This window comes from Camarhynchus parvulus, chromosome 1 (genome assembly GCF_901933205.1).
Source record: "Camarhynchus parvulus chromosome 1, STF_HiC, whole genome shotgun sequence".
Taxonomy (NCBI): Eukaryota; Metazoa; Chordata; class Aves; order Passeriformes; family Thraupidae; genus Camarhynchus; species Camarhynchus parvulus.
Genome location: NC_044571.1, coordinates 102,437,614 through 102,460,561, shown reverse-complemented (window position 1 = coordinate 102,460,561; position 22,948 = coordinate 102,437,614). Strand labels below are relative to the sequence as shown.

At 34.4% G+C, this 22,948-nt stretch overlaps 1 protein-coding gene across 3 annotated transcripts in view; it reads left to right on the top strand.

Moving 5' to 3' along the window:
* The window catches only part of NCAM2 (neural cell adhesion molecule 2), a 270,131-nt gene that overhangs the window by 158,103 nt on the left and 89,080 nt on the right, over positions 1 to 22,948 (top strand). For all 3 annotated transcript variants that reach the window (XR_004060971.1, XM_030954686.1, XM_030954700.1), the window contains exon 8: positions 7,825 to 7,970. Coding sequence is in view for 2 of the 3 variants with exons in the window: in XM_030954686.1 (XP_030810546.1) it covers positions 7,825 to 7,970 (146 nt within the window). In the remaining variant the exon portion in view is untranslated. The remainder of the gene's footprint in view (positions 1 to 7,824; positions 7,971 to 22,948) is intronic.

The window sequence follows — 22,948 nt, the reverse complement described above, 5'->3', positions numbered from 1 at the left end:
TAGGACAGAGGAAATTAATTCCCAGTTTAAAAAAAAAATCAAATATTTACGATTTAACATTAATTCCTAGCTAAAGCTAAATAATAATTTATGAAAGTGAAAGAGTTCTAACGGGAGAGAGTAATCTGATAATTGGCATTGAAGAGGGTAGATGTTGGGTTGGATAATGCTGGCATTTGGGGCCTGGGAGCCTGAGGCTGAGGGCATGGCATCAGGTGAACGTGGCTGAGTTCCCATACATCCCACTGTCTCCTCTCTGAGAAACTCTTTATGCTGTGCTGTTTCCAGCTCCTTGCTCCAGGTGCATTGCCTAACCATTGGGCTGTTGTTCTGAGGTACTTGAGAGTTATTCTCAATTTCCTTTCAAAGGAAAGAAGATGAAATAAAATCATAAATTTTATCCCAGCCTCAAGAAGTAATCATCTTGGTTTGGAAAACTGAAATATTTCAGTCAACTCTATTTCCAAGCTTAAAAAAAAATATGGAAGGAATAGAAATTGCTTTCTAATTTTGATATTAATTTAGGGAAATTTCAGTCAGAAACAGCTGTGTGTGTTATACAAGTAATTTTAAGTGTGCATGAAATTTACTTGTTTTACTTCCTTGCCTAGAGCAAGGAAACTTTTTAATGAAATGTATAGGGAAAAAGAGACACCAGACTAAGAGTGAGGATTTCCTGTATATATTTTTGATCTTTTAGCAACCACTTTTCTGGGGACTCCATGGAAAGTGAAATCCTACTGTTTTACTGGATACAATGAGTTTGTTAAATCCATTATGAACCTACGCATCCTTAATGTTTCCATGACATCCTAAACTCCTTTTCTGCATGGAAAATAATTTCTTATGTTTAAGTTTCCACAGAATTCTCTAGAGTGTCTCCCAGATCTCTGCCCTAAGAGGTAATAGCAAATTTGTTATGGAGCAGGATTTTAATGTCTCTTACAATAAACTTCACTTTTATCTCTTTCACACAGATTATATACAGTCATATATACAGCCAACAACTACTTATATTTTTTCCATTAAATGTGTTAAAAAAGTGTCAGTCTGAAAATGACGAGGCAGATGGCTGGTTATTATAGCTAAATAGTACACAAACAACTTGTTTATGTTAAATTGACCTATTAAATTGCATTTTTCTCTCTCACTTCATTAGCTTATTTGTCTCACATGTCTGCTATCTTTAATTTACAATGCAAACTCCTTAGGGCAACTACTACTGTTTCTGCAACATGGTTCTGGCAGTGTTAAAACACATAATAACAGTAATTTAACCATAATGCAATAAAAATAATAGTAACATATTAGAATTCACTACTTAAACTTTCTGGAGCACAGGACTTTTGAATAGACATGTTCATTTCAGTGTCATGTAATAGCTACATATTTAGTTTCTATGCATGACCTCGATTCTTTAGTTTATCTTTAGGTGTTTTTCAGTATCAATGCTAAAAACCCTTTTTTATTCTGACGTAAAATGCTTACTCTGACAGTTTTCCTGCAGCTCTGATATATGTGTGGAAACCTATAGGCACATACTCTGCCTTCCCCAGTTCATCTCTATCAGTGCTTTGTTCTAAAAAGAGAGAAAAAACCCTATTTCTCTGCCTTTGTTGATATGATTTGATTATCTCTGTCTCTACTAGTCCTACCTGCCATAGCTTTTTTTCTGTATCATTAGCAATTATTACCTAAAAGATTTTATTTATTAATGCTTAGAATTTGTACTAAGGTTTTTAATTCAGATTCATTTATGTTTACTACTGAACAGCTTGAAACCATAGGTATTCATCCTTCAATTCTTTAAAAGTATTCTCTGTATCTCTATTTGGTAGCTATCACTTTCACTCATACTGTTCCACTTTCTTTTTTCTTTTTTTTTCACAGTAGTAACTAGCCATATTTATAAATTTGTGTGTTTAGATACATCTAAATTATCATTTTTAATGATGAAATACCACATTTTTACATCTATAGAAAACCCCCAAAAAATTTCCAGAAATTACCTAATAACAAACATTTGATTTAAGAACAGTCAATAAATTCAATATATTGAAGCTTCCTATATCTTCTTTCTCCAAAGTAAACATTAATTTCTTCATCATTCCTTCTCCAAGGTGATGCTAGTAGTCTTCATTTATGTTAGAATAAAAAATACAATCAGACTAAACGAAAGAAAATTAGCTTTAATTAAAGACATATTTATGCTTAATATGAATAATATTTATATTCCTAGGGTTTTCATTTTGTTTGCTCTAGTTGCTTATTTCTACTTCTTTATCACTCAAATACATGGTTATACAATTTGATGATACTTAGTGTTGAGGTTTTCAACAAGCATTGTCTTTTCTGTACTTAGGTCAAAGAAAACTACATCTATATGTTTAATAATTTATTTTCCTGGAAAGGAAAAATATTCTTTCTTTAATATGAATCAATAAAAATAAAAATTTTAAAGGACTTCTAGCATAAGTTAATTTGAAGTTCTCTATGATACAGGTGTTTTACCTCCATAATCAGTGAGAGGGCAGTCTGAGTAATATTTTATTGTAAAAGTTTTTCATTGGCATTTCACTGGATTCTCACAAGTGACTTCACAAAAATCAAATGAGGAGATACCTCAAAAAGCGTTACAAAAGACACTTAGTACTTAACGCATTCTTTAAACACACACCATTTTTATTTTCTAGATGCCTTTTAAATTATAATCTGAATATTTTTTAGTGGAAAAGTTTTTTCAGTTTTTTACATTCAAAATGTAATTTTTATTGATTATTGAGAAAATATATGCTGTTATTAATATATTTTTGTCATCTGACAGATAGGAGGAAATATAATGGACCTTATCTTATCCCTGTTGTATTTATTTCAAATGCTAAAATTCAAAACTTTTATGTTAATTTAGTCCTTCAAAATCCATTCATCTTGGAACCAAAAAGGGCCTCTTGTGCTTCTGAGATTGGGCTGATGAGTTATCTAAATTTTTCCCTTATTTTCACTCTTAATGCTGCATTCCTTTTAATAGTGCCTGGAGCATACCTTAAAATTTTTGGTTTTGGCTTAGCAAGTAAATTTATATGTGTTTTAATATGCTTTTCTGGTTTTTTTTTTTTTTTTTTGTCGTTAGATGCTTTTTAATACATACAAGGAAGATTTTCATTTAAATTCATTGATGCCTCTAGAAGAAGAATGCCATGGATCGGTGTATGGAGCTACCTGTGCCTGCTCCTCCCAGATATCATAAAGTTCACCAACTTCAGCTTCACAAAGTCCAGCTCAACACTTACAGATGTAATGTTAGTGATGCTTTGTGAAGGCTGACCTGGAACAGAGACTAGGTGGGAGTTAAAGAATAAACTAGGTATTTATTAAAAGGCCTCAATGGATTCACCTTGGGCAGTACAAAAGCCCAGCCAGGGCTGCACCCAAGATGGACCCAAAATGGTCACAAAATGAACGACTGGCCACAAGGTCCCACACTTTTATAAGTTCTGGTCATTTGCATATTAGAGTTAATTGTCCAATTACAGCTTTAGATTTTGAAGTCCCATCCTTCTTGTTTCTCTCTCTTCAGCCCACCATTGTTTATGCTCTTGGGCCTGAGATTTGGATCATTTGTCCTTGGTCCCCAGCTAGAGAAGGAATTGTTTTGTCTCCCTGCTCTGTGAAGAGAGCTCACCGTCCCCTAATATGAAGCTCAGAACTACACAGTAAAGCAGCAGGAAAATCTGAAAAATATACAAGCTAAAACCTGAGACATCATTAGAAGTTCATGCATTTTCTGCATTCCTTTTTCCTCCTTATTACTTCCTCACTTTTTTGGAATACTTCTACTTTTTAAAATAAAAAAACCCAATCTGTTAAGACAGTGATGACAGTTTTCCCAGAAGACAAGTTTTAAACCCTTCTGAGTGTGAAGCAGAAATAGCATTTTAACATGTTTCAATAATACCATTCAAAGAGAGAGACTCAGTTCATGTTGTGCTAAGTCAGGTCAGCATTTCATACCGGTATGTGTGTGAATCCTTATCATATACGGAATCGAATTCCTGAAACCTCTTTCTGAGATATTTCCATGCTGGTCTCTAGTTTATTTACTAAGCTCAAATTGTACCAGGAGTTTCCAGGAGGGTGAGGTTGCAGTTTTACCACCTGATTCAAATGTGTCTGTGCAGGAGGACAGCAGGAAGGGATGATTCCTCCTGGGATATATTAATCAAGTGATTCATCAGGCAGACATACAGACATACACCAGGCCTCTCACCAGTACAAGCAAGTTTGTATCAATATCAAACTGTTTAAAATAATTCTTTTGGTGAAACATAAGCAGGACTATCTCAAGCTTTGTATATGTGTTGCTTTCAAGGTTTGATGAAACTCTTTGTTAAAGGGATGGGTTGAAGTCTGTGAATTCAATAAATTGTGTACCTTTTCCAAGAAACTGGTTGTAAGCAAAAGCCTCAGACTGCTATCCACGTTCATCATAGGCTTTATGGAGAGGCTGTAGGTACACAGCAATGAGACAAATCCAGAATAGTCCAAGGAAGGAATCTGAGAGAAATTTGTTTACTGATGAAGTGCTAGGAAACTTAAACCAACCTTCTTGGATCAGAAAACAAACTTTCCAATCAGCAAATATTGTTTCTTTATTTGACATCATCACTCTGTTCATATTTAACAATGCATGTCTAGTAATAATAGTTCCTTACCTTAAATAATTTTAATAAAGTTTAGCTCCTTTCTATGTTCAAGCCTTGCTTCATTTGAGCCAGGTCATTTAGCTTACAAATATTTCAACTACATCACAACGTCTATATTTCAATATTTTTTGTCTGAAGAAAGCAGCAAAGCCCTGAAGGCTTCCTGAATTTGCATTCCAAGGCTCCGTATTTTTATTTGCTTCGTATTTTCTAGAATACAAAAGGCAAATACCAACTCAGTTTGAGAATGACCTTATCAATTTAGAAAGAACAGTTGAAAAATTGGAGGCAGGAGGGTGGGGGAAATGACTGTTCCAGTATTTCTGTCAATACCAGTTTTGGCATTTTCAAATAGTTTTATTTACATGTACACAAATGTATTTTAATATTTTCCAATGTCCAAAATGTCATTGAAAAATATTCAAACAGTGTAAAAACTTCTAGTCAATAGTAAGTTATGACTTGTGACCTAGAAAAATGAATTAATTAAATTATATCCCCCATATGAGCTCTCTTCTTCCAAGTAATAACTGTCAGCTAGATGTATTTGATGATTAATCAGTGCTTATTCCTTTAAATGTCAGGTACTCTTGTCTAAAATGTCAAGCTAAAACTTTTTGTCTTGTAGTGATCCATTTGAAAAAGGTCTTAAAGGAATTCAGAATAAGTCTAAGGTTAAGAATTTTTTGTTGTGTTTTGGAATCATCTTGAGCAAATTACATTGTTTGTCATGTTGTCCAGATGGGGAATTCATTTTGATGGATATAATTATAACTTTTGAGAATTTTTGGCATGAAATACTATGTATGATCCCTCTAGAAAAGGAAAAAAAACTTTATGTCTATTATAGCTCATCCTTTTTTCCAGGAAGGATGATATATTGAAGTAATGAAAGGATAGAACAGTTTATTTTGTAGCCAGGTGATATGGCTATGGAAATAGAGCACTTGAGTGCCTAAGTGAAATATTTCATGGGTATTTGAATGATCCTGAAAGTGAGAGCAATAATTAAAGTTATTTTGAAATTTAACATAATTATCTCCTGTCTCTAATTCTGGTGGGGGTTTTTAGGTCTTTCCACTGACATCCCTTTTTGTACCACAGAGGAGTTTTGTATTTTCTTGGCAAAATTGATATCCTGATGTAATGATTTGCTTGCTATCTTCTGCTGCATCCAATAAATCTGCATCCAGTTGACATTTTGACAATTCCTGATCACTTAAGGTGTTTTCTCTCATCACATGATCTCATTCACCATAGATTATATATTAATGAAGCAGGATTATTAGTTCAGTGCTTTCTTAGGTAAAATGCTACTTGTTTCTCATCTCTCTGCAGTAAACACAAAAGTTTATTCATAATAGTAAAGGGTGAACAGACAGTAGAGAACCAACAGAAGGAATATGGAGAAAAGGAATGAGAAGTGAGACCATGAATTGTGTGGAGGGAATGGATAAAAAGTAGGTGATGTGCCTACAGATAGCAAGTTTGAACCTGCTTTTCTTATTCTTCTTGGTGACAATGAATGTAGGATCTGTGAGTCAATACTTATAACTGAGGAGTCATAAAATGGAGCAGGAGATTGGACATAAGGAGAACACCCCTCACCAGGACAGCCAGGCACTGCAATAGGCTGAGGGGAGGTTGTCTACTCTCTGCTCATGACATTTTTTGAAATAGTGCTTGACAAATCCCTGAGTCTGTTCAGTCTGACCTGAACAGGGTCTGTTGATGCTGTGTTGATGAGGGGGTCAAGAATCTCTCCTGGTGCGCATTCCAACCTGAATGAGCATCTTTCCCATTTTAATCCATGAACATAAAGTAATATTGCTGCTCTCCATAGCACACACTTTAGTAACCCCATTAGAAGACAGATTACATCTCTTTATTTTCTGTTTCATAAGGAATACACCATAGTAATTCTTCCTCAAAAGTGAAGCTCAGACAAACTGCTTGGAAAAAATACATTGCTTTCAACAAATGTACTTAAAGTTGATGAAGTTCATCTTAAGAGCAGCCCAATTTTTGATTGACTCATGTAAATTTTATTCACTGCTTTTGGGTGTAAACATATTGAATCGTATTCTTATTACAGGATTACATGTTGGGTTTTGGAATACATGTTGGGTTTTTCAGGAGGATGAGTGTCATCTTCAATGTATAAGGGGAATAGGTTCAGATAAACTTATTAATCATTATATATGAGGTAATAGATAGGACAAAATTTTTTTTATGAAGATACTTGAATGTCATGGAAGAGAGTAATAGTCTATGCGCAGTATTAATACAGACTTCTTGTACAGATAAATCCTCTATGTGAAAGTATTCACATGTAACCAGAAATTGTATTGTATGCATAAATAACCTGATAGGTACAGTGTAGATTGAAAGATGTAGCTGATATGTAATTGGGGCTATAAAGTGGAATGATTTGAAGAATGCAAACAATATCTGGATTTTTTAAAATGTATCTTAACACCAGTTTACTTGGTAAGTGAGGGTGAACACCTTTGTATCAAAGGACTCTTAAATTCTCCATGGTGTTAATAACAGTGAAATGTGTTTGTTGCTGGGGGATTTTGCTAAAATCTGTAATTCATGTAAACCAGTGAAACATTGCTAAAGATCAAAGTCAAGGAATGGTAATAATTCCTATTTTTTTTCTGAATAATGTGCATTTGAAGACAAAAAAATACATTATGGAATCAAAGAATGCCTGAGATAGGAAAGCACCTCTGGAGACCATCTAGCCCAGAGTCAGACAGAATAGATATCTTGGGACAAATCTAGCTGGGTTTTGGTTTATCTCCAGGAAGGGACACTCCACAGGTTCCTGGGCAACTTGTCCCTTAGGGGGAAAGAGCACAGGATGGACCAGCCAGGACCCATCCTGCTCTACCCCACCAAGGGAGCAGGATGTTCAACTCATGGGACATACAGAAATGGTTGTTGTGCAACTTGAGGTCAGAAAAGTTAATTGCTTTTATAGATAATAACATTAAACTTTAGTTAATAAATAAAAAAAAAAATTGTTTGACCAAAAAGAAAAGGTGGTTTAAAGATAGATTTTGATATTACATTATTTGTGCAGGATCAGTAATGCTATTTGTATTTTTAACAGTGCAGCCTCAAATAATACAACTTAAAAATGAAACCACATTTGAGAATGGGAAAGCAACCCTCATCTGTGAAGCAGAAGGCGAACCTGTTCCAGAGATTACTTGGAAAAGGGCCATTGATGGAATGACTTTCTCTGAAGGTGACAAGGTAAATCTACCTCTAATATGAAATATCTCAGTACGCATTGTCTGCCTAATCATCTTCTTGTAAGCAGAAAATTAATGTAGAGACAGATTAATTCTAGATTCCTCTGGAATTAGAAGGAATTGCTATTTTCTAAGGCAGTAAGAGAGACATGGAGATTCTAAATTTTAAATTAAAAAAAAAGAAAAAAAAAAAAATTAAATGCTGAAAGGCAACTCATCTGTGTAGCTTAAATTGCCATACATAATCTCTACTAATGGTTTCAATTTTATCTTGATTATTATGGCTACACATCGCCCTTCTTCAGAATATTTGGATTCTGTCCAGTAATCCTCAAAATACAGTGGAACTTAAAGATATTTTAAATTTTAAAAATCTGAATACTTCGTAGTTCTTTATTTCCCCCTTCCTCTTTTTTCTTCGAATGTTTTCCTGTCACAGAAGAAAAACTGATCCTATTTTCCCATTTGGTCTCCCCATTTTAATATTGTATTACAAAAGTAAGTTGTGTAGAGAAAGATTGCAGTATGACAATGGAGAAAGTCAGTCAGTGTGGGAAAAGGAGCTGTAATTATGGACTGGTGAAATGAAATGGGAATGGTGCATTGCAATTCCTGACCATGCTTATAGCAAGCTGTGTTTATACAGAGTTCTTCTTTTTCCATTTTTAATAATTATTTAAGTACTTGAGCAAGTATTTTCTTCTTCATTTCCTGACAAAGACTACAGAATATCTCTGTAGTGGCTGAAGTAAGAGATACCATCTTTCTGGGTAACTAATTCATAATTTTTACTCTAGGTAATTATGTAGTAAAATACTTTCTTCTTACATATTCATAACTGTTGTTTAAAAAACACACACAGGTGAAAACATAGATAGGAATCATGCCATGAATGGAATTAGATACTTAGTAAGTGTCTTAGTTGATAGGGAATTGCTGTATGTTAAGGAATTATGTACTTCATTTTTTTTGTTCTAAAGGAGAAGGTCTGGTCTGGTGTAGTCTCTGACTTGACCTTTCTTGGAATTGAGGCAGTTTATATGAGGCTCTGTCTACCATTTTCCTGTTCTATGATATCCACTTTGGAGCAATATAGCAGTATTTATATATTATTTTTTCTAATAGTTTTGCATTAAGACAAAGCAGTTTCTCTCTTCTTTAAATATTTCAAGTTAAAGGTCATCTTTCTGACTTGCAAAGACTATGCTTTGTTCAAAGGTTACAAATGTTAGCCACTCACTTATGTTTGAAATGTTCTCAAAATAACTTGCAATAAAGGATATTGAAAATAAGAGAAAATAGCAGAAAAAGCTCTAAATGTTGGTGCAGTTGAAACGTGAAATTTATCCAATGGCTGTAAAAGACAGTCTTATATTCTTAATTCCAGCTGCAGGTGGTTAAACCAACGTGTTGCTGGAATATTCTCTGAAATGTGGTTCAACCCAGTAATAGTGATAACCTAATGAAAATCTATATTCACTTCCTACTGGTGTGCTGACAAACTCTATGTGGAAGATAAAAAGAATGAGAATAACTACAGTTATGTGCTTTCCTTTGTTCTTGCCAAAGAAAGAACTCTGTGTATTGCTCATGGGAGAGTTTTTGCTGAATCTTGAATAAATATTCTGAAATGCTGAATAGTCCTTGACCTATAAAATATGGTGCTCTATTTGCCCCATGGTCCTCCAGCTCTAGGTTGCCCAAAGCCTGGCTTGTGCTTTCCTACCAAATTAGGTGAATAGGGAACAAAACTGGCAGTGATTAAATTATTAAATAGTTGTTAAATAATCCAGCAGTGTTTTGCACACAAAAAGAGAAGGAAAAAGTGAATTGAAGAAATGGAGGTAGAGCAACATAGAACATAGCCTTAAATTGAAAATATTACTTATATGTGATAACTTTTAAAATAATGTCCCATCGTTCAACAATATAAATTAAGCATAAGCATAAAAATTATTTTCTTTATTCAAGGGATTCATATTTTGAATTTTTGGGTCAATTTTTTCTTGATATCAACTGCACCTGATTCATCATTTCTGTTGAATTAGGAGTATCTTTAGGTGATGATTTTTTGCACAGAGGATGGAAAAACTGTTCAAGCAATAATATTAACACAATGATCCTTAAAAGCATACATGAAGTGCTGTTCTTATTTTTTAATTTTACTTTTATTAACTTTAGAATGTGGCTCCTCAATCAATGGTTCTTATTTTACTAAAATGTAAACGTATCTCATGTGGATTAGGAAGACTGCTAAATGTGTGATCATTCTGGATTCAAAATGTTTTCTATCCAGTGATAGATCTTATAACTGGGACATAGACTTTCCTGAGTTTTGAATTTATTGTGTCCAAAAGAATGGAAAATATGCACCAAAGTCATAGATCAAAGAAGTAACCCAGCTGGGCTTAAGGAGGATAATATTAATGAGTATGAGCTCTATAATTATCTCTTTGGAAAATACAGCTTTGATAAAGGATTTTCAGAATCTCAGAAGTGTGTATTTGAAAGTTGAAGCCAAGTGAGTTCAAACCAGAAGCAAAGAAGCCTTTTCCTCTGTCCTTTTATCATTTAGCTCTTAGAACAATCTACCACACAGTGTGTGGTCTCTCTTTCGTTAAGAATTTGAAATAAAGGGGTCTTTCCCTTTCCTCTGACTTCTCTTGAAAGTTAAATGAGAAGTTTTCCAGGAGGTCACATTAGATGACCTCTGTACTCCTTCTGTGGCTGCATAGCCCATAAATACATGGGGATGGGTAAGGCTGAATAAACGAATGGCAGTGCATGCTGGAAGGTGTTTGTCTCACCATTAAAGGTGTAAAAATGGAAATGGAGGCTTAGTCCAAGGCTGTCAGAACTCAGTAGATCCCTCTGGGTGTCCAGAGGTGCAGGGACCCCTGCCGGAGGGCTCAGAGACCCTGGCACACAGCCCAGAACACCTGTGGGTTTGATTATGACCCATGGAGCAAATCACCAGTGTTGTATGAAGACCTGAAAGCCGCAGAAGTGTAAGCAGTGTAATAATAAAATTATCACTAGGTGCAAAAGTAGATTTTGGGGATTTTTAAAATAGGGTTTTTGGGACAAGATGGAGGGACTTGGGCATGTCCAGCCTTTCCTCTTCTTCTTCTCTACCTCCATCTTCTGCTGTGATGTTGGCACTTTTGGATTGGTTTAGAATAGAAACTCACTGTCTAACATAGGTGATAGGTATTGGAAAGTGATTGTGAACATGTTATACATAGTTTGTAGTATAAAGAGGTAACACCGCCCTGAGGGTGGTCAGTGTGCCTCTGTCTGTCCTGCTGAGTTGACCTTGGCTGGACAGGAGAAAAATTTTTATAGATAAGATATAATAAACAACTCTGAGACTGAGAACTGAAGAACACCAACTCATTCTTCAAACGTGTGGGCCGAAACAGAGACTTTTTACGTATCTTGGGGCTGCAATAAATTGCACACCGCATCAGAGACAAGGCCACAGCTTCATCTGCTGTTTCAGTGTCAAGCTAAAGCTCTCTGCTTAGTGCATGTGCTCTGCCTATGTCCTTCCATCCCCAATCCCCCTCATCCTTGCACTGATGTGCCAACCTGGCCGTGCCCCTTCCAGCTGGGATTTCAAATGGCACATTCCCACAGACCACTGTGCATCCAGCAGGCCTGGCCCTTTTCCCAGTGAAAAGAGGAGGCAGGAGAAGAGCTGCTTTTTTTAGAACAGGAGGAAAGATAGTGATTGGATTCAATTTGGCATAATCAGTTATGAAATGGATTTTGGGCATGCACATACGTCTGTACACACATCCCTGAAGGACAGCATATCCTGATTGCTGGTACAAAACTGTCACTGATTCCTGTGTGTACTGCAGAAGTGTGAGGACAGAGTTTAGTGCCCCACTTTCATGCATCTAATTCTAGCAGAAATATGAATGCTGATCAACGGTATTTGTAATTAGCATTTCAAGCCCTGTTTTGGAATACAAATCACAATAACAGATGGGGCTTGATATGAGACAGTGGCTCCACTGTATGCAGCATGTGTCCAAAGAGGCATATGTTGCATACCCTGAGGAATTTAGGATCTAAATGCATAAAATGAATGAAAGGAGCCAATACAGAGAGGTCCCAGTTGCAACTTATGTGCTGGGTTTAGGGTAGGATTTTATTCTCTTTTTTTACTGTACTATGTACTCTATTTCATACAGATTCACGGAATGTCTCTTAAATACCTTGTACTATTCTCCTTGTACCATCAAGGAAAACCCAACCTGTGATTTTTAATTTTTTAATGAACACTGCAGAAACAGTTTGAATTCTACTTTCTTCCATTATAACAATAACCTGATTCTCCCCATGAAATTTCCTGTGACATTGTTTCTAAATATTGCAGAGTTCAGACTAATAGTTATTTTGCAAGTTTGAATTCACTTTGTATTTGCATGCAAATCATAAATATTTGTAGAGTGGAGCTTGTAGAGTTTTTAATAGTTTTCATGATCAGGCAATAGACAAAGGTAATCTTTTTCTTTGAAAGGTCAACTCTATTTTTTCCCTAGCCTATTAACTTCACTTCAGCTATTACAAATGCTAATAAAAAGAATCTGATTTTTTTTACTCCCTGTTTATGTTGGTTTTCCCTGCACAAAGAGAAGCAGTCTCACAGTGTTAGTGAAATATGTTGTCCTTCTTTTTGAAATGTGAGTCCTATTAAATTCTTGCTCATCAAGGATGAGGTCTTTATTTGAAATGAATCACAGAAAACAGAGATGTATCTAGGGTATTTTAACTGATTCCAGGAAATATCTTTTTTTTTTCTCCTGAGCTATCCAAATCCTTCTCTTTGTGAATAATTCTCCTTTGAATAGCTGGGAAATATACAAGGCCAATCTCTTTGCTGTATTGGAGAAAATTGTTATAACCTGTTTCACCCACTTATTGTGGTGAAAAAGGTTATAACCTAGGGAAAAGCTCCTACTTACAATATCATATGAATGTTTTTGTTGCAGAATTGGCACAGATCTGCAATACAGAACAATTTATGTAGCCAGCCACAATTGTGTTCGATGATGGAATCGAAACACTGCAAACAATTCAATCAGCCATCAAAGTTCTCTTCTCTTTTGTTTTTAAGCCTCAAATGAATTTTAGTGGGCTTCACATAGTAAGACTGTGAAGTTAGAGAGCAAGAATATTGTGACTGGAAGAAGGTAAATAGAGCAGCTTTCCTGTGTGACCTGTGGAAATAGGAAAACTGTAAGCCAATGTGGAAATTTTCCAGTTCTCAAGTAGCTAAATCAGTTGTCTGAGCTCCACACTGTCCTTTGAGTTACAATATCTGCAGTGATTTGTAAATCAAGTTAAAATTAAGCTAGTAATTATTTTGAGATATTGATTGTATTGACAACTCAGTACTAAATATTAGCTACACGACCAGAGGGCCCTTCAGATTTGTTCCTCTTTTGGGATAGAAGATAAATGATCTGTTATTCAGAGTAAGCCCAAGTGCCTGTGCATACCCAGAGACAGAGGTATTCATGTTGTGTGGATGGCTGTCTGTATTACTGGTATTACACCAGCTCAGAATTCTCTCATTTTCCTTTCCTGTTTTTGACACTTTTAGTAAAATTTTGTGGTTACTTTCTACTGGGAAAGAATTAAGTAAGCAGAAACATAGTTTTTGATTATAATCAAAAAGGGCAAGAAAATGTAAAATTTATTAACTCTTCTGTATAAAAGCTTAAACAACCTAGGGAAAGATATTAATTGAAGAACATGACTAATTTAGGCAGTTCTTTAATGGGATATCTTAAATTAAGTCCAAATTTGCTATCTGTTCTGTAAATGGATGGATACTCTTTTTTACACCTAATTTATATTTAAAATTTTAAAACTGTTTTCTATTTAATCCATTTGCTTCTGTACTACCTAGGTAAAAAATAGATATTTTTTGGGTACTTTCTGTAGGTAGTAGTTCTGCATGTACTGGATGAAATAAAGCTCTAAAGGCTTGGAAATGGCATTTATTTCCCAATTTGCAATTCTAGTTTTTGCCATTTAGTTATCCGTGATGATACTAGGTCTGTTACACTAATGAAGAATGAAATTATCAGGGAACTTTTCATGGACTAGCATTTTCTACAATACCAGCACAGCTTGGATTGGAATATTCACTTGTTTCTTCTACAACACAAACTGTTGTTTCATGAGCTTCAGCCTAAGTATCACTTGTGTTATTTGCTAATGGTTTAAGGAGTTCCAAATAGCTGTACCTTGTCTGGTGAAATAGAGAATATGCACTTGATGATTCACTAGGTAACACATCCATGCTTTAGAGACTAGAGTCAGCTGGAGCCATTATTCCCTGATGTACTAGAGGACCTTCTCAGGACACTTAAGAAGTGTTGCATTTTCTACATTCTGCTTACATTGAGAACGAGCATAATCAGTGGCAAAATCAGAAGTGCAACGCTGGCAAAAATGTGTTTTATGTTATTAAAATGTCTGCAGTTCTCCTGAACTGAAAGGCAGTTTGAGTACCTGTATATATTAGGAGAATTTAAGTCCTCAGAACTTTTGGCAAAGCCAGGATGAAAGCAAAAGCCTGTATTCAGTTTTTCAATCCCTTGTTGTTTTTTTTTTAATCTAAGCTTTGTGTAATAATTAGTTCTTGATAATTTATTCATGTATTTAGTATGCTTATTAAAAAATACATATTTTCCTGTCACATTCTCACTATGCAATCTCTCCTTGTGTATCTACTCATAAAGTATTTTTCCTCCTAATACCAGTTCCTAGATTTCAAAGACAGTAAAATTATGACATTTTAACAAGACAATGAAGATGTATTAGTGACTGTCTTGCTAGTTAGGAGGCTATGAAACTTCATCTAAACCATAATGAAAAAGTCTTATTTCTGTACACTGGGAAAGTAAAGACTGTTTGCACCACCCCTTACTGACAGTTTATAAAATTCAACAAATCATACTTCTTAGGACTGCATAAGTGGGAAATAGGTCTGAGTTTTGATTCATGGTCAAAAGAACTCTCATATATTAACCTGTGTTATTAAAATTTCTAAGTGTTGCATAAATAATGTTATTAGTAATAAAATTATTTTTTGCCTATCTGTAAATTCCTGCTTGTGCAAATGAAGTTGTAACATTTGTGATAAAATTCAATGAATTAATTGCATATAGAAATCTTTACTAAAATTTGATCATCTAACAGGCTTTAATATGTCCTATAGGTAGCCTATACATTACAATAAATTTCTCAGGGTTATATAACTTGGTTAAAGGGCTGTTTCTGACACTTTTTTACTCAGTCCTCCTTCTCCTTTTCTTCCTCACACAGAAAATGATTACTTTCCTCCAGGTCCCAGTCCTCCCTCCCAATTACCTGCATACCAGAGAATTCTCAAGCTGTGACTAATATTTCAGCTGTCATTAATTTATCTACATTTCTCTTCAGTTAATGTGTTATTACAGATCTGTTTCTTCAATGATGTACTAATACATAACTTCTGATGATTTAATCATATATTCCATTTCCTAATGTGTGCAGCTGAGTCAGGAATCCTGCAAGCTGACTGAAAAGAAGAAATACACTGGCTTAAAAGTTTTATTTCTCAATGAGATTTTCCCCAGGAGAATAACATATGAGTTGCAATCTCTGCTTCCCAACTTATTTCAAACTCTAGTAGCACAACATTTTTCTGTAATAGCAAATATCCAATTTAGTTGATATATCCAGCATAAGCTTTTTTTTTTATAGCACAAGCTTATATTTATTTTTGTTGATTTTATTTATCAATATAGACATGTAAATAGAGAAACTGAGAACTGTATTCAGGACATCAATTAAATAAAATTATTTGAAAACATATGCCCTTTCAGTTATCTCCAGGTTACCTCACTTTCTCCATTTGCTTGCTACTGCAGTAATTTCCTTTTGTTTCTTCAGAGGAAAAAAGCCCTTCAGAATTATCAGCATTTGTGAGCAAAGACTTTGTGACCTGTGAGGTTAGGATCTGTCCTGCTGACAATCCCCTTCACCTTGTGGCTCCAGCTGTGTCTCTTTCTGGCCTTCCATGACTTTCCCTCTCCTAAGGGAGCCTTGTTGCTTACCCTGAAGGTCTCTGTCACAGCCCAGGTTCCAGACAAACTTCTTATCTGCTGTCAAGCCAAAATCATTTTAGTGGAATATACATCAACTTTATGGTAAACTGGGAGGGATCTCAAGCTGCTACTGAACAACCCAGAAACTCAGATCGTGATTTGTTTTTGGTTTATCTTTTTAATTGTTTTCTCTTTCCTTTCTTTTTCTACATACCCTCACTACACCAGCTATCCCTGCTACTAAAGCTAGACTGTGTTTGAATATGAATTCTGTGAAAATGAAATGAATGTATATACACATGAATTAAGCTCTGTTTGAAATTCTTGTAGTAGTAGTAGTAATTTTAAAGGTTGTCATATATTACAGCAAAGTTTCGTGAGTGTATATCTAAGAATTTGTAATCAGTCCAAGTAATATCAGTTTAAACAAAATAAACCAAGCAATCATTCTTTGTTCAGTTATAATGACTTGATCATTTTAATTCAAATTATCTAAATAATAAAGGGGGGAAAATAACACTATAGCAAAAATTTTTATACAAAATTTTCCTAGTTTTCCTTTCCTTGTTTTAGTCACCCAGACACCAGAGGCAGGCTGACAGGTGACAGTGCTTGCTTTTCTTTTAAGAGGAAAAAAAGAAAAGGAGAAAAAAAGAAAAAAGAAGTAGAAAAGGATTGACAATTCATCACCCTGCCTTGGGTCAGATTCAAGTTATTTTTGTCCATTTTGTAATGCAGTAAGTTGACATGATTTTTCTTCATGTGTGCCCAGCCATAGGGTTTTTTTTTATTTCTTTCCTTTTTTAAGTTTCCCTATGTTTTCATGTGCTGGTCACTAAAATTACAGAACAGCCACCTTCAGTCCCAAGTTACAGTAATATTTGATCATCTAAACTAAGATACAACTGTATAGTAAAATCCTTAGTTTTAGTGGCTGTTTTATGTGAGGTCTGTATTGAATAAGAACATTGTACTTAAAGCCTTCTTCCTGAGAATTTTGCTGGCCTGAATCCATTTGAGTCACCTATTTTAATGGCATCATAGCAGTATTAGAGTAGATTCAGATCAGCAAAATTCTTAGGAATAAAGCCATTAAATACTGTATTTATGAGTGAAACAGGATTTCTAATTACAAAGTACATCTGCAATTATTGGAGTTGTAGTATTTCTGTTATATTTATAAACACTCATTTGTGGTTACTGTTGTCATTTATCATGGGCAACACTAATGCTTGTTCTACTCTACAAGTTTATTTGATATGATGCTAATATTTTTGCCATTAAAAATCATCAACCATTTCTTTCTTCTGATTTGCATCATTAAGATTTGTGATTTACATCTAGGATCTGCATCTTTAGCAGAAGTAATCTTGAATGGATGCTCATCATTTTTCTCTCTTAAATATTTTTCTTATATATTCATTGTTGAGTAAAAACCACTGAAGGAAAGAAGTTCAGTTTTCCATTTCATGTCTTAGTAAGTGTTTGGTGTTTTGGTGTCAGGATTTCATGTGTCATCTCTTTGCATAATGACTAAACTTTGAAAGAAATGCCAGCATGAATCAATGAAATATCAGTTCATAATTGCAAAAAGTTGTATGAAGCATTCAAGAACACATTTTTTCCTGAGACTGTACATGCAGCTAACAACCTGCATAGAACCTGCTGCCATTTACAATCTGAATTCTATAAAAGTAACTGGTGTGTCTGAAGCTGAACAGAAAATCAAAACAACAGTATTTTTTTCTTCAACATAAGGTTTTCTTGTGACTTCCCTGGTGCTACACTATAGATCTACAACCAATAGGTGCTTCAATAATTTCTTCTTTGTGGAAAAAACATATTCCTAGAAATTCAGGAATTTGCAGCATGCTGACATATATAATTAACAAGCTGAAGTTTTAAAATATCACAAGGTCTCCTATAAAAATCACTGAAGTCCAAGACACTGCTGTAGCATTATTCTGATTCACTGGACATTAAGGCATATGCACATAGCAATACTCTGGAATTTTCTGCTGTCTCCAACAGGTGCATGGATAGAATACATTTACCTGAAGAGAATGGGGAATATTGTGAATATACCATCCATAATCCAGAAGGGAGCTTCCATCAGCTTCTACACGATGATGGCTGTTGTGACTAACAGCCCTTTCTCTCATCATCAAAGGTAGATTTTCAGACTAGGAATTGCTGGTCACGTACATTTAATAGACTTCTGGAATTTTATCATCATTTAGTATCAGCATGTCAGGTTGCAGAAGCTCTTATCTTTCATGCTGCTTCAAGAAACATTTTCATGGGCAATTAAGATCTGCTTAAATCTCACATATAAGAAGCATCAGCCTGAAGTATATGATCTCAAGTTACCTCTCGTGTGGATACGAACACAACCTGAAATCAGCAAAATTCCTAAAATATTGTTATTTGTGAAATGCCAAAGATGATTCTCTTAATCAATATTTGTTTTCTCCTTGAAAATTCAGTGACGTGTACTGGAAATGTAACCAAGACAAATTAATGAGTTGCAAAATTTTAACAATTTGATCCAAAGAAGGAAGAACTATGATTTTTTCAATCCTCCCCCCTGCAGTATGAGGATCTTCAACCGTGTGCACCTGAAACAGATCCTTTGCTGGAAATTTAAAACACCTGCAGATTTTACTCAAGTTACATGTTCTTACAGTGACTGGTTTTTAGTAGATTGCTCCATGTTTTCCAAAAGAAAAGCACAGTCCCAATTCTAAGCCACTGCCTCTTCATCTTTGCTTTGCAGAGCACGTCCAAAATAATACTAAAGTACACAAGGTGTCAGAAGATATATTTGGTAAATTTGACAAGAAAAATGGACCTGTAGGATTTTAACTATGGACAGTGATAGCACTTTGCTCATGAATAAGCTTTAAACATTTAAATAAAAACAAATAAAGGTATTTCAACTTGTCTAGATTTTAAATGAAGGGATTGTTTTTCTATCAGTCTTGCACTTGGACTTCAGGGATTGAAAGAGTACTTTGACAGCCAAATGGTAAACTCAAGGAGGGAAGTCAGCTTCTCTAACCATTCAAGCATACTACTAAAATCCAGCTACAAATGAGTCACCAATTTCTGCAACTGTTCTTACCTTCCATTCTTGTTTTCAGCCAACTCAAAATGCAAGTTTTGGCAGCCCTACAACTTCATCTCATTTGGTTCTACTTTTCCTCAGTGGGAGTTGGAGCAATGGCTGATAAATCAAACTCAACCACTAAACACACCATCCACCTCTGTCCAAGTGCAACTTTCTACAGTTTGTAAACAAACAACAATTTCTGAGCACTGTGATCAGCAAACTCTCTCCTCCTGAAAAGATAAACTGATTTTACTAAAATGGCAGTGGAATTTTGCAGATTGAAAACCCCATGGTACCTGAATAATTTATTCTGCTGCCGAAGCTATCCTTGTCTCCATGTGGATGTTGTTGTCTCATCACATCGCCATCCAGTCTGCAAATGGAATCCTTGAAATTCAGAGTTATCATTGTTCTGGCACTGTCTTGGGAGCACTGGTTCTTGACTTTGAAGCTGAGCATCAGTTGGTCAGGCCTTTGGGAATAATCACATGTGAAACTACAAATTATGCAAGACATTCAGGAAGCATGAGCATGACAGAAGTCAAGGAGTAGAATAACATATATAGTAGGACATAAATTGTATCAAAACCAAAAATATATGTGTACTTTTACAGAACGTGTAGCACTAATCTCAAATTATGCAATACCTCTCATTTTTTAATTAGCATAGAAGTCATTTGTGTTTAACTACATACCATAAGTAAAAATATTGCAAGTGCAGAAAATTTTCACTTTTTTTTTTTTTTTTCCACAGAAGGTACTTTTTACGTGGTGTCATTTTGGATATTTTTACTTGCAGACCTGTATAGAAGAGTTTCCTGTAAGAATGGCAGCGAACTAGATTGCGATCAGTATTCAAAATAAAAGGGCTTTCTTGCTTCCTAATTCAGGGAATGTGCTTTTCATGGGGATAAAATCCCAAAGTGACTTTAACTAAGTAAAACATTTTTTCAAAGTCTCTGCTGAAGATTTTTCATTTGTATCATAGTTTTATGCTGGTGATAAAGTTAGCTGGGAGAAGAAAAAACCCCACCACCAAACCCTCAAACCCCCCACTTTTATCTATGATTTCTATTAAATTCTCCAATGAACATTAGCCATGAAAAATATTTATTTCTTAGATTTTATTATGAATTCTAAACTGCTGTGAAAATGTAACTTCTGAAGACTTCATCATTCTTCCAATGTCTAAGAGTGTAAGGCTCTGTTAACATAAGTTTTTTTCCAAAGATTATGTAAATCTCTATGGTACTGTCTTAACTTCAAGTTTTTGAGATCTCAATGTTTGTTCATTCTCCATGGGGGGGGGACACACTGAGTGATTCAGTGAATGAGCACAAATCATGAGTATTGGGCCACAGAGACTATTCTGATTGTCTAGGAGTTTGTTCTGTTCCTTTTATGCTCTTTATCATTATTAAGCAATAAAATAAAAATACAGAGTTTATATCTCCCATGCTATAACATTTGGGGAAGAAAAAAAAAGGATGTCCCAATTTAGTAGGTATCCGTTTTTATTTCAGCCAGGCTTCAGAGTTACTGACCTGGTTAATTTATAGAGATTATATCTGTATTTTGGTTTTGGCCCATTGGCAGCTCCAAAGTTTTCTTCCTGGTGGGGATTTCTTCTAAGGATTACTGGGCACGTGTAGTGTTCACATACCTGTGTCTTTTTCTCTTCATGTTTTGGTGTGTTATGATGCCAGACATAGAACTGATGTGTGCTCTCCATAATTAGTGCAGGAGAGAAATTAACCTCAGAAAGGCCTTACCAATGGTTAGAAAGTTCTGCTTTGTCAGTTTATCCTGCTTTTAATAATGTCCTTTATAATAACAGAAAAATGTAAATAGTGTGTCTTCAGTTTTTGCTCCAGGTAATGCTGCATATTTGATTTTTGTCCAGTTTCTTCATTGCTCTTTTTCATACTCAGCTGCACTGTTATTATGCTTTTTTTTTGTTTCATCATATGTCCTTGAATTATTTAGCCAGATCTCTCTTGTCTGATTTATACCATAAAGTAACATAATAGAGTCCCACCAGTGGTTTTGAAGTCCTTGTGAAACTTCCCCATGATAACTAGCATTTTGATTTGCATGTGGTAATCTCCCTCATATTCTGGGAATCCTCTCAGAGATAGAGACACCTGCATCAAAACATTTGCTTTCATTTATTTATTTGTTTAATTAGTTGTTTCTTTGTTTGTAATGGAATTTTCTTGGTCTGTGTTTACACTCTCGTTTTCTGTCATGCGTTTCTTTCTTCAGGAATGCCAGCCTATCAGTATATTTTTAATCAGGCATTGCAGTATCTTTGTAAAAGAAATAAATGATGGATTTGTACACCAATCTATCTGCAGAATAGACCCAGGGAACAGGACTTTTAAACTGTTTATTAAAAGGCACAGTATATTATGCATTATAAGCAATGAAGCAGAACACATTTTAGAATTTTTGCTTGATTCACTAAGCAATTTTAACAAATAAACCTAAAAAAAGTAGAAATTTTCTTTAGTAAATGCATATTTTTATTATAATTCTAGTGAAATTTTCTTGCCTACCATTGTTTTATTTGTTTTATGGACTTTGAACCTAGTAAATCCCTCTTACAATGTTTCTTACCATATATTTGATTATAAGAATAAATGATATATGAAAATCTTCTATTATTCAGAGTATTTATTAGTATTTATAGCTTGGGTTTTGCCTCACCTATAAATCTAAGATATATTACATCATCTACATTTGAATAAGAGAGTGTGAGAAAATAGGAAAATTATACTGAGTACAGTCAAAATTTTTTCCGCCAGTATTAGAAAATAATTAAATAAACCAAAAGGAGATTGAGAGATTACTGTGAAATCTATTTAATTTAAGGATTTTTGTGCTTATTTTATTATTCTTTTCTTGTATTACATCTGTTAGTACTCATTTATGTGCTTAGGGATATATGGAATTACTTATAGTGAAATATGTATTAGTGAATTAAAGTATTTGGGATTTGTATTGAACTAATGGATCACTAATAAAGTATTTAGTATTGTACCAATGATTCATTGTCACAGGTTGTTTCACCATTTTAAATGTAAGTTCTTAAGGAAATATTTGTCATCAAGGAAAAATCAGAAATTAGACTTCTGAAGTATATATACATTTTATGTAGGAAAAATGTAGTTTGACCATGGTATTACATGCTTAATATTTAAATAATGAAGAAAATCTTCATAACTGGTATTAACTATGTCATAGACTGTACTTGCTTTACATATATATAAACAATAGATATAATGCTATAAAAATAAGCATTTATTGTCTTACATATATATAAATATGGCTTTGCATAAGAAATTAGAAAACAATGTTTTTTAAAAGAAATTGCATTTAATTAGCTGAGGAATTCCTTCCAAAAGCCATGATGTTCACTACTGCAACATGTTTACTAGCAACATCATAACTTGTCTTTTCCTTTTTTGATCATATTGTGGGAATAGAATTTTCAGTATTAAAATTGATAGTTAAATTATCTAAGTTGCTAATTTTTACCAATCCAAAGAGGTTGGCTTCTGGGTTAGAATTCAAGAACTTTAATTTATGTACCTATGATGAGTCATTTTCACAGGAAACAAAATTCAGTCTACTTGGATTCTTACATAGGATCGGAATACTTTTCTTTCTATAGAAATCATGATAAACAGCATGCTTCATTTGACTGCTTTACATCAAATATTTTAAAGTCTAAATTGTGACATATTTCCT